At 41.0% G+C, this 11,225-nt stretch overlaps 1 protein-coding gene across 1 annotated transcript; it reads left to right on the forward strand.

The window, feature by feature from the left end:
* The first annotated feature begins 776 nt into the window (after window positions 1-776).
* On the forward strand, window positions 777-10,770 carry ubxn7 (UBX domain protein 7). Its single transcript, XM_041949413.1, has 11 exons — window positions 777-882; window positions 2,873-3,026; window positions 3,276-3,340; window positions 3,455-3,520; window positions 4,180-4,292; window positions 4,616-4,762; window positions 5,103-5,193; window positions 5,631-5,761; window positions 6,146-6,650; window positions 7,389-7,468; window positions 8,573-10,770. Exons 1-11 carry the CDS (start codon window positions 777-779, stop codon window positions 8,732-8,734), a joined length of 1,620 nt encoding a protein of 539 aa, XP_041805347.1. The 3' UTR covers window positions 8,735-10,770.
* The last annotated feature ends 455 nt before the right edge of the window (window positions 10,771-11,225 follow it).

The following is an 11,225-nucleotide window of genomic DNA, read 5'->3' on the forward strand; positions in this document are numbered from 1 at the left end:
GAGTGAACTAAGTCTCATAATTTAAATAAATAATACATTTTGAGGTCAAATTCAAAATTATTGAAAGCCATCTTAGCCCTTTTGTTCTTCTTGTCCTTAATAAAAGTGCCAGTCCATGTAGACCTGTTGATGTGAAATTTATCAAGAATGATCAGCTACTGAATTAGACAGGAACTCACTTCATCCCACTCACAAGATTCAATATCACATCAAACACATCAATGCACACATAACACCCATTTTCCTACTGATAAAACACTGCATGTGAAAAAAAACAAGTGAAAGTGTTTTCCTATCTAATCGTATGAATGTTATATTGCAAAATCACAAATGTTTTCTGTAATTATCCCAAAGTTGTCAAGTATTTTACAAGGGAAATTTGTAAGTGTCCTTCACGGAAAAGATGGAGAGGATAGTTCTTTAACTTTATTATATATTTTTTGCTGAATAAAGCTAAATGTTTACACTGCACACCATCAAATGCAGAAAAGACCAAAATAATTGTGCTCCTGCCACTGCATGTTTCAATTTGAATATCAGCATCTCCAATAAAATGGTTGTTGAGCAAAAAGTGTTGAATGTACAGTTATTTTAAAACAGCTAAACGAGAACCTACAAGAAACGCGTGTAAAAACTCTGAAATATACCAAGTTTTGAAGGAATTACGAACACTATGTGTTATTTACGGAACTACATGACCCAGAATGCAACACAATCCTTTGGTGACGCATGGGGCTCGCGCCGCGCCAGGCAGGGGGAAAGGGACGGCGTAGCGCATGCGCCACATTTATGTTGTTGTTTGTGGCGGTAAGATGGCGGCGCTCGGAGACACCTCAGCTCCGGGGGTGAATGGGTTAATACAACAATTCACAGCAATAACAGGTAAAAATAGCCTTTATTTTGGGTTCAATCTATTAAGTAGGTTTAGGTTATCCAACAGGAATGGCTCCGTTGTCCAGCAAATAAAGCGCAGACAAGAAAACGGACGTTAAGCCTTGCTCTGGCCCCTACGCTGTCAATGCTTTGCAGAGGGAAAAACCACAGCCAGTTATCTGATAAACTCAAGTGAAAGACTCAGAAAAGGGATTATCAACCCACCAGCTTTGACTATTATCTGTCAACGCCACTTAGAAATATAGGATTTTCTTTGTGGTGCTCATTTAAGACACCAGCTCGCCAGCCTGGAGCTGGTTTTCTGCCCCTTTTTGCTTTGCATGTTGTTTGATAATGTGGAATGGACGTCGGCTGTGCAACATTTCCCTTCTTCATCACCAGCCAGGCTTCGTGTTGTGTTACTGTCATCTTCACTCTGACTGTGATGTTAGCAACACTCGGGCGAGCACACTGTCTGTCTCCGACGACTCGATCAGATGTCCTCAATAGTTTATATGTGCTTTGACGCGACGGACAGCATTTGAACTGTAAGTTATTTAACGGAGGAAAGAAGAGACTCAGTTCGGGGGCTGCTGCTGGACTTGGAAAGTGAAACAGACATGCGCAGTACGCACAGAACGATCATTGTAGCCAAACGGCGCTGTGCACTGAAAAAAGTGCAAAGTTAATCCTCAAGTCAAAATGTTTTCATGCTTTCATGCATTGTTACGATTCATGATCGTAAGACAGTTAAGGAGTGTTCTGGTGTTTTTGCACGTTTTAACTCACAAATCACAAATCGCGTAGCCTGTACTTAAGCTACATTGCTGCTTAATACCACCGTATTTTTAAGCTTACCATAGCCTCCTTATTAGATTGGATGCACTTTTTCTACGTGTACTTTCAGGCAGTTGTTTGGCTTCTATTCATTTCTGCACAGCGTTGCAGTCAACTTGCAAACACTCTTTGGACATTGGTAATCCATATTAATCACTGGTAAAATTAGATTGTTGTTACACTTCATAGGACCACATGGTTGGAAAGTTTCATTCTACATTTACACAAAATGAGGAATGTAATTTTGACTGAAACAATACTAAACAGGGTATTCACGTTGACTAGGTGTTTGACAAGCCTGTTTCAATTGTGTGCAAGCATTCATTGACTCAAAATAGTGAAATGAATGAAAACCAGTAGCCCTCTGAAGGTCAAGTAATCAGAAAACGGGTTAACAGTATGTATTCATGATAAGTGGTATACAGCTTGCAACGTGCATTACGCATACAGTATTGTACTTTAAATAGATTAATTCAATATATAACAAAGGAGCAGGAAACATGTGAAGTATGTTTATGATGTATCATGATCTCTGTAGATGTTGGCAGGTAAGTAACAAGAAATTGCAGCACTGAAATGACAGAGTTATGATGTATTTGTGATCAGTTAGAAACAGCCTCCCCATTACATAGTTTGTCCCCCAGAGAGCACCGGCTGAGTTAACTTTTCAACTGTTAAGTGTCCTGAATAATAAATGTCTTCGTCTAGATTCTTCAAACAAGTTATAGGATCCTTATCCAATATTTTTGTTTATGTTAAAAACAAATATCGGCCAATATGTGATTTTTTTCAAAACTCTAATATCGATATCAGCTGCAGAAATCCAAAATTGGTCGGGCTTTAGTCACAGTCATATAGTAAGATTAATTGAATTGCATTGATTAATTGAAACCAAAAAAATTATGGGATGCTTTGATAAAGAACGGTCACGTATACACATGATGTAAAGTAAATAAAATCAGTATAGGCCTTTAATTATGGTTATTTTAATCTAAAACAGGATCTGTGAACATCAGTTTCTATTATGTTACTGATGACAAGAAGCTTTCCATCATAGATAAATTTTTCTGTGAATTTCATCGATAGTTTTCACATGTGTACTGCGTTTTTTTTCTTTAAATATTTGTCAACATCAGTCTGCCTATGTCCAACACTCCTGTAGGAGCCACAGAGAGTGTAGGAAAACACATGTTGGAAGCATGCAACAACAACCTGGAGATGGCAGTGACCATGTTCCTAGACGGAGGCGGGATTGCTGAGGAGCCCAGCACCAGCTCCAGTTCAGCAGCTTCGAGCAGCAGAGCTCCCCCGTCAGAGTAAGCTGAAAGTTGTCTTCAGAAACTTTTGTCAGACAAAATTAAATGAAAGTCTTTAGCCCTTCTACATCACGTTTTAGTATTTTAAAGATACCTTGATTTATTAGTACTGCTCCTAAATTTCTCTCTAGAGTTGTTGTTAAGTGAGCTGGGAGGAAAGTTTGGGGTTAAGTGCACTGCTGTGATTTGGGCTGCTGTCGATTGATCAGCATCTTAGAATAAAACTGCATATGTTCCTTTATGTCTCAGTGAAGTAAGAGCACCCATTCCTCAGAAGCAGGACATATTGGTGGAACCGGAACCATTGTTTGGAGGTATTACACTGCGTCTTTTCTTGTTCAACCTCATGCAAACGGATCTTAAGCTAAATTGTTGTTACCAGCTGTGCTCTTTCAGTCATGTGCTGAATGTGTCTGTTACACATGCAGTGCCAAAGCGAAGAAGACCTGCTCGTTCCATATTTGATGGTTTCCGAGACTTCCAAACAGAAACAAGTGAGTACATTTAAACTTTCCAAGCTTAAAGTCCCCCTCTGATCAAAAAAATATGTTTTTCTTCCTGTTCGTGGAGTTGAATGTTTGAGCTTCGCTGTACAGAAAACTGTTTTCACATTCATCTGCTGAAAGTGGAAAGTTTCCCTGTGCTCATTGAATGAGTTTTAAAGAGGCGGGTCTACAAGCGAGATTTGTGACATCACAAATAGTTTGGGAGCAAATCCTGGTCCACTATTCAACTTACATAATGATGTGGAAGCTTGAAGCATCCAGTGCTGGGAACACTGAGAATAGCGTTTTTTAGTAAAGGAGGAGACATCGCTTGTGAACTAGTTACACTTCTGACATGACGCATGTTTGCATAATGGTACATGCAGGATTTTGAATTAATGATGGATAAGATGTAGATGTAATGTTAAGGATTTTAGTAAGATAAGAGAACTTTTTTCTATAGAAGAACCACGTCAGAAATAAGAAGTGCAGCATTTATATACATCTTAAGAACATGTCTGGTCAGGATCTTTAAAGATTGGGGTCTGTGGTGAAGCCTAATGCTGCGTAATTACAACCAACAAGACAATCTGTCACTTTTCTCTCTGTCTCAACCTTTTTCACTCTGTCTTTGCTTCCTATAATGACTACGAATGCTCTTTTCCTAGTTCGCCAGGAACAGGAGCTGCGTAACGGTGGAACAGTGGATAAGAAACTGAGCACCCTGGCAGACCTTTTCCGTCCTCCCATTGAGCTCATGCACAAAGGCAGCTTTGAGACGGTTAGGAGTCACTCACAGGACACTTTACACCTCACGTCTTTATTCTGTTTGCGTGAACTTTCAGTGAAATTTCAGATGGTGATTGTGTAGATCACAGGTGGGAAACCAGGTGTGTCGAAAGCCTGCACACCCACCGTGACATGTGATCACACACTCCTGATGTCGATGGTTTTGGTGGTTTTTCCATAAAGAGACTCATGTTTAGTTATTTATCTTCCATCAAGCTGTCGCTTAACCTCATGCTAGGCACACTTTTGGTCTTCATATATCATTGATCAGTAATTCACTAAATCCATCCTATATTTCCTGTTTTGTGTTCATAGGCAAAAGACTGTGGACAACTGGAGAACAAGTGGCTAATGATCAACATTCAGAACGTTCAGGACTTTGCCTGCCAGTGCCTGAACAGGGATGTTTGGAGTAACGACGCAGTGAAGACCATCATCAGAGAGCACTTCATTTTCTGGCAGGTATGCAGAGTCTGTAGTGCTTTCACGTCCCTGCAAACTTTGTATTGAGGTCTTTGCATGGGTCCAGCTGCTAAACTGATTTCGTCAAGAGGAATTGATTTAGTCAGTGATGCAAAAATGGAAACTATAGACAGTACAGCAACGGAAATAGTTTGTAAAGTAGTGCACAACAGTGCAAAGCAGTTGAAAGAAAGATTTTCTAGTTAAGCGACAATGTTGCTGTCCCCACTTCTTCCTCTACTCTGCCCTCAAATCCAAGCCTTGTAGAGCTAATATACAAATACCTGCCACTCAATTCAAGTATATCTGGTGTCTGTTAAATTTCTGTCTGTCATTACAGGTATATCATGATAGTGAGGAGGGACAAAGATACATCCAGTTCTATAAGCTCAACAAGTTCCCCTATATTTCCATCCTTGATCCCCGAACAGGTGAGTGGGAGGTCAGTCAAAGCATTAGCCACAGTTCTGATGTTTGATCTCCAGTGACACCACATATCTGCTGTTTTTTGGCTGGAGTTATTTTTGAGAAAGGACACCGTATCCCTCCTGCATGCAAGACATTGAGAAGAACATTGCACAACATCCTTGACCAATGGTGTGTGAATGAGCAGTAGATCTTTTGTATGATTGATATGAATGACTGATGGGATCAATACAGGCCAGCAATAGGTTTTTCACTAAATAAGTAATGAAAATAAATGTGAACTACATTGTCATCTGTGTAACCATTTCAACAGTGCACACATGATTTCAGTCTTACCCCAGCTGTTTACGTCTGCAAAGTAGTCATGAGTAGCTGCATCTTAACACATCTGTTTTGCCGATTTTCTTGTTAACCTGCGCTGTTCAAAACGCGTTCACTTCAGGTCAAAAGATGGTGGAGTGGAACCAGCTGGATGTGGCATCGTTCCTGGAGCAGGCGACTGGCTTCCTGGCAGAGCACGGGCAGCTCGATGGACCATCGTGCCACGCACCCCCTGCCAAACGAGCTCGCTCTGTGGGTCTCTCATCTCATGTGTCCTCTCTTTTCTCTCTCTCTGTGACTCTGTTGGAATTTCACAACTCAGAATTATCTGTCAATTGCAGGGCTGTTATCTGAGATTCTGGTTATTATATATTGTGATACAGCTTCATTATTTTCTCCTCTTGGTCCTAAAGGCTTCATTTCAGATTTACTGATGATAATTTCTCAAAATGTGCACGTTGTCCTCAGAAAGCATCATTAGTTCATCATCAATTCTGACATATTGAGCATACTGTATATTTGATTTTGTTGGGCTCACACAGTCAAGGCTAGCGTGTGAAGTTTCACCACATGTTTGTGTTATTTTCCCAGCTTTGATTGGTTTTCTACAGCTGCACTCTGTGTTTTCTGTTCTAGGAGAGTCTGATTGATGCCAGTGAGGACAGTCAGCTTGAGGCAGCGATCAGAGCCTCCCTACAGGAGACCCACTACGAGTCCTCAAATGCCCCCGAAGCCCCAGATTCCCCCCGATCGGACGACGAATCGGATGCGGAGCCTTTTTCTGACAGCGAGGGTCCCATCTCTGTCGATGGCTCAGACAACGAAATGCCAGCACCCCACGAAGAGAAAAGTTCCACCAGCAAACACACCCCGCTCCCTCTGGCCGCTGTGCCCCAGCAGCGTCTGCATCCTGACAGTTCCACTTCCTCCCACAGAAAGTCTCCGTACAAAGAAAACAACCACAGTCACAAGAAAGAAGAGAGCAAAAAGAACCACCTGGAGCCCTCAGCTGCTGGTCCTCGTCATCCTCAAACTGAAGCAGATTCTGGAGGGAACCACTGTGCCCCAGCGGCCGAAAGCGCTGGACCTTCCAAGACCCGCACCACCCAGCCCTGTGATGTGGACTGTCCTGATGACAATGGTACGTCAACGAGTAATTCTAAACCTGAAACGCTCATGATGAGGATTACATATGAGGGGTTTTTTTTGTGTTCAGGATGTCTTTGAGTTAGTCTCCAGGAAGACCCCTCTCAAAATGTTTGTTAATCATCAGTTAATGAGCACTTAAAGTGTGTACAGATCAGCCTTTGCTAAAGCATTCAGCAGTGCACTGTGGACTGGAGCATACCAATACGTTGTTGTGATAGCATCTTTTGAGCTTAAACACAAATTTATGGATTTGAGAGGTTACAGTGCAGCTGTTCAGAAATTGAACTACATGTTTGTGATACAGCAACCACAGAACTGTGTTTTCTTCAATTTTCTGATGCTGGTGATTGTGGAAAGTGAATTCAGCATAAAGAGAGATAGAAAAAAGGGCTTAGCAGTCTTCCCGTTTTCAGTAACCCACATCTAAAAGCAGAGACTTTCCTACTGCAAACCTTCTACTCCTTACGTTTATTGTGTTTACATTCTCATTCACTCAGATCTCACTATATTTTATAATATATGGTATTTCCAAAGGATAATGACACAAAGCCAAGGTCCTGGTGTTAGAGGTGTTCACTGAACACAGGCTCGTAAAGATTTGTAACTATCTGAAATTGAGTACATAAAATAATAAAATAGCCAGTCAGTGACTTTGCTTAACTTATTAGATAGAAGAACAACTGGCTAATTTCTGAAAGATACTTAACACCATTGTTTTTTCTTCTTAAAGGTCCCAAAGCCAGGTTGATGCTTCGCTACCCTGATGGACAGAGAGAGCAAATTTCCTTGTCTTCTAAAGCAAAACTTTTGGTAAGAACATGCCATAGTAACTATTTTAAAGGGTTTTGGGACATTAGCAGGTGAGGGGCTTTGTTGCAGAGGGTCAGATCAGAAGCAATCTTGGATCCCACCAATTACCATCTACAATGATATGCAGCCAGTGTTTAAAGGCTTCCATTGCAGGCAGCAGATATGTGGTTAGCTAATGATGCATATCCAGGCCAAGACTTCCTCTTCCATGCACCGGTCATTGTTTACAATCTGATTAACAACTTGACTTTCAAACTCGACAACAGCTCAACATTACAGCTTATCTCAATAAACAGATATCTGCACGTGAAGGCAGATAAATGAAAAAAAAAAAGCTAGATAGCCTACGGGTTCCAAGATTGTATCTCAGCCAACGCGTTCCACCTCTTTTGCTCTCCACAAGGACTGTTTCCCTGCCACCAACCAAGGCCTGCTCAAACGTGGCCAGTAAACACTACTCGGACTACATACAGAACCCAGAGTGCTTCAGTTACCAAAATCTCGTCTCCATACACAGACATCTGTTTGTAGAGAATACTGTAGATGAGAAGAGTGATGCCACGTCAATGTCATGTCTGCACACTAAATATGGAGCCAGGAGGCCATTAGCTTAGTTTAGCATAGACTGGAAGCTAACAGCTAGCCTGGCTCTGTCTAAAGGTAAAAAGACATCTTCCTACCAACACCTCTAAAGCTCACTATCTAACACATCATTTGTTGTTTGTTGAATCAGTGTAAATGGACAATTTACCATTTTACAGGAGGATATTTGTCGGACACTTGCCAGACTCTGGGAAGTTACTGTTTCTATAAGATAAGATAGGACATGTTAATTAGTGAACTTAAACCCTATTTCCAGTTTTTGTGCTGAACTAAACTGGCTGCTGGCTGCAGTTTAACATTTAACACTAATGTGAGCGTGGTGTCTATTTTCTCATCTAACTCTTGACAACAAAGCAGTTAAGTGTAAATTTCCCAAAATGTCAGACTGTTATTTTAAATAAATAAATGTGAGCATTTCGTCTTTGTGCCCAGTGAACAATGAATATTATCACATGAATGGTGATTGTGTATTAAAATGTCTCACCTCCCTTTCACTTCAAGGCCCTGGTAAGACACGTCCAATCCAAGGGTTACCCCAACGAACGCTTCGAACTCGTCACCAACTTTCCCAGAAGGAAGCTGGCGCACTTGGACTATGACATCACGCTGCAAGAGGCGGGACTTTGTCCACAGGAGACTGTATTTGTGCAGGAGAGGAACTAGCCTTGTCAGACACACTCACTTTTGCTTGTCTGTATCTCTCTGATAGACCTCACCCTTTCACCAATCATCTGGGACGATGTTACTGGCCTTGATCCCATAACCTTCTGTTCTACTGGAATTAGGCCCCGGTTTTTGCCAAGACAACTCTTAGTGGATGGACTACTTTCCCCGCCACTCCACTAGTCTGAATACTGATCTCTACTGACAGCCCAATCCCTTTGTAGTGCTCTACAATTGGCCAGTAAGGTGTTACAGATGCCAGCACTCTTTAATTTTTTTTTTTTTTAATGTGATTTATTCTTTTCTGATACAGGCTCAATTTTGTTCTGAACACATCGGGATAGAATATATACAATACAACTCATATTCAAATAAAAAAAACAAAAAACAAAAAAATGGATCAGTAATTGAGGCACCAGGGACTTGTACAATAAGACTTTCACCTCCCAGAAAGGATGTTAAATGTCGGAGTTAATTTTCTAGCTCTTGTTATTTTCTCTACCTGGGGACAGGCGAAGGGAGGCTCATTCTTGTTCATTTTGACCCAAATTTGATCTCTCACACGGTCATTCTTCGAATGACTGTAAGTATTAGGAATGTAGGGGCACAAGAGAAAATGTGCAACGATTACAAGTCAAGAAAATCTGTGGCACACTTGTGTAGATCTGAGCGGATTTAGGTTGATCTGCACATTTTTACTCAAGTTTGTATTGGCTATTTAGAGACTAGTAGATTTTAACTTTTGATACAGAAGGGAATGAATGAACGGTGGTACATCTCATCAGTCGGACCTACACTGTACAGAGATGGCTTAGAGAGACTGACATTTAGCTGTAGTCACTGTTTCCTTTCTTTTTTTTATATGCTGCCAAGAAAATATGCTGATGTTGAAATATAACCACCAAACCCAAGGGAGATTCTGCTTGATCCTTTTGTTGCTTTTTTTAGAAATTAACTGGGTTGTCCTTTAAATGAACGTCACAGGCATGCTGTGACGAGACAAATGTCACAGGTTACAACCCAAACCAGCGTGAAAACAAATATAGAAATGTTAGAAGAAGAGAAAAGCAGCAACGCCTGAGAATCGACTGCAACAACCGAAAACGCAGCTGTGTGATGAGCTGTAGCTGGAGTACATTTAAAAGACATTATTTCTCTGCATTCTGTTATGAAGATTTGTTTCATTATTCAGCTTTTTTTACTCGAATTATGCCAGTAAGCCTAATGTGGCAGCTTCATATAATGTTTTCTTGTCAGTTGCTACCGAGGCCTGTGTGCCGGATTGATGTGATCGCATTTAGGCCTACATCAAACATGTTCCGTAAATGAGACAGATGACTGCATCTGTATGTGCATCAGCTACCTCAGATTTCAAACCAGTGCCTCAACAATCCAGACAACTGAGACGGGATCTGGAGGGATGAGGTCTGGAGTACATAGAGCTTTTAAATAAGATGCCAAATGGACAGCTGGTGGCAGTAATGCGCCTTGAAGGGCAGCAGTTAGGTGACGAAGAAGAAGACCACCCACCAGTGAAGGCTTAAATGAGCTCTGCGCGTGTTTTATGAGGTTGGAAATGAAAAATGCATGTTTGTTCAGCTTTAAGAACGTTTTTGCGTGACAGAAATCACAAGAAAACTTCACAGTGTACCTTTTAATTTGTAGCAATTGGTCTTGAGGAGCTTGAAAAGTCTTCTTGTTTTTTTGTTTTTTTTTTACAAGCGCTGCAGTCCTGCTAGAAGGGAGGTGATGTGTGCTCCCGAGTCCGTTTACCAGTATCAGAATAGGCTATGTGGTAAAATGTCAGTTTGCATCACACACTATTCAAATCCGTTTTTGATTACAGAAGTTTACAGGGCTTTTAAAGAAATGTTTAAATGCTGCAGTTTGGATCATATGATTATGTTCTAAAGTTCGTTAAAACGTTCATTGTGAATAAGGGGATTGTAGCAGGATAGCATATCTGAATCACTGGATAAATACACTTCTAAGGAATGTGGGTTTAAATCTCACAGCTGTGACCAATTATTATTGGTAATATTGTTAATAATAGAGTCACGATTTTTCTCTCTCATCCACGTAGAAATACACTGGTCTGGTTGAATGGGTGTTATTGTCTCTTGATCCACAATGAGGAAAATAGGACGATGTGACCTTTATTTAGAAAGAGCAAATTCAGTTCCCTGTCTATTTTGTTTGCAAATCAAATTTGGTGAAGCCTTGGAAGAGAGAAACATGTCATTAGTCAGTGTCTAGTTCATTTTTTTTTTTTAATATTCTGCCTTTGAGTGAGGGCCCCAACTGATGACTGTAACAGTGTCTGTACAGGGCAAAGGTTAGAGTTGAAAGAAAAGGACTCGCAGCTGTACAAACAGATGAGGACACTCACTGTTTCACTGTCCTCCCTCTGCGGGTGCTACAGTAAGTGAGGGTCATTCCTTCATCACCTGTTTGTTAGTGTCATGGACACAAGGGGGAGGGGGGTGCTGGT

The sequence above is a fragment of the Chelmon rostratus genome, chromosome 12 (genome assembly GCF_017976325.1).
Source record: "Chelmon rostratus isolate fCheRos1 chromosome 12, fCheRos1.pri, whole genome shotgun sequence".
In the NCBI taxonomy this organism is placed as follows: Eukaryota; Metazoa; Chordata; class Actinopteri; order Chaetodontiformes; family Chaetodontidae; genus Chelmon; species Chelmon rostratus.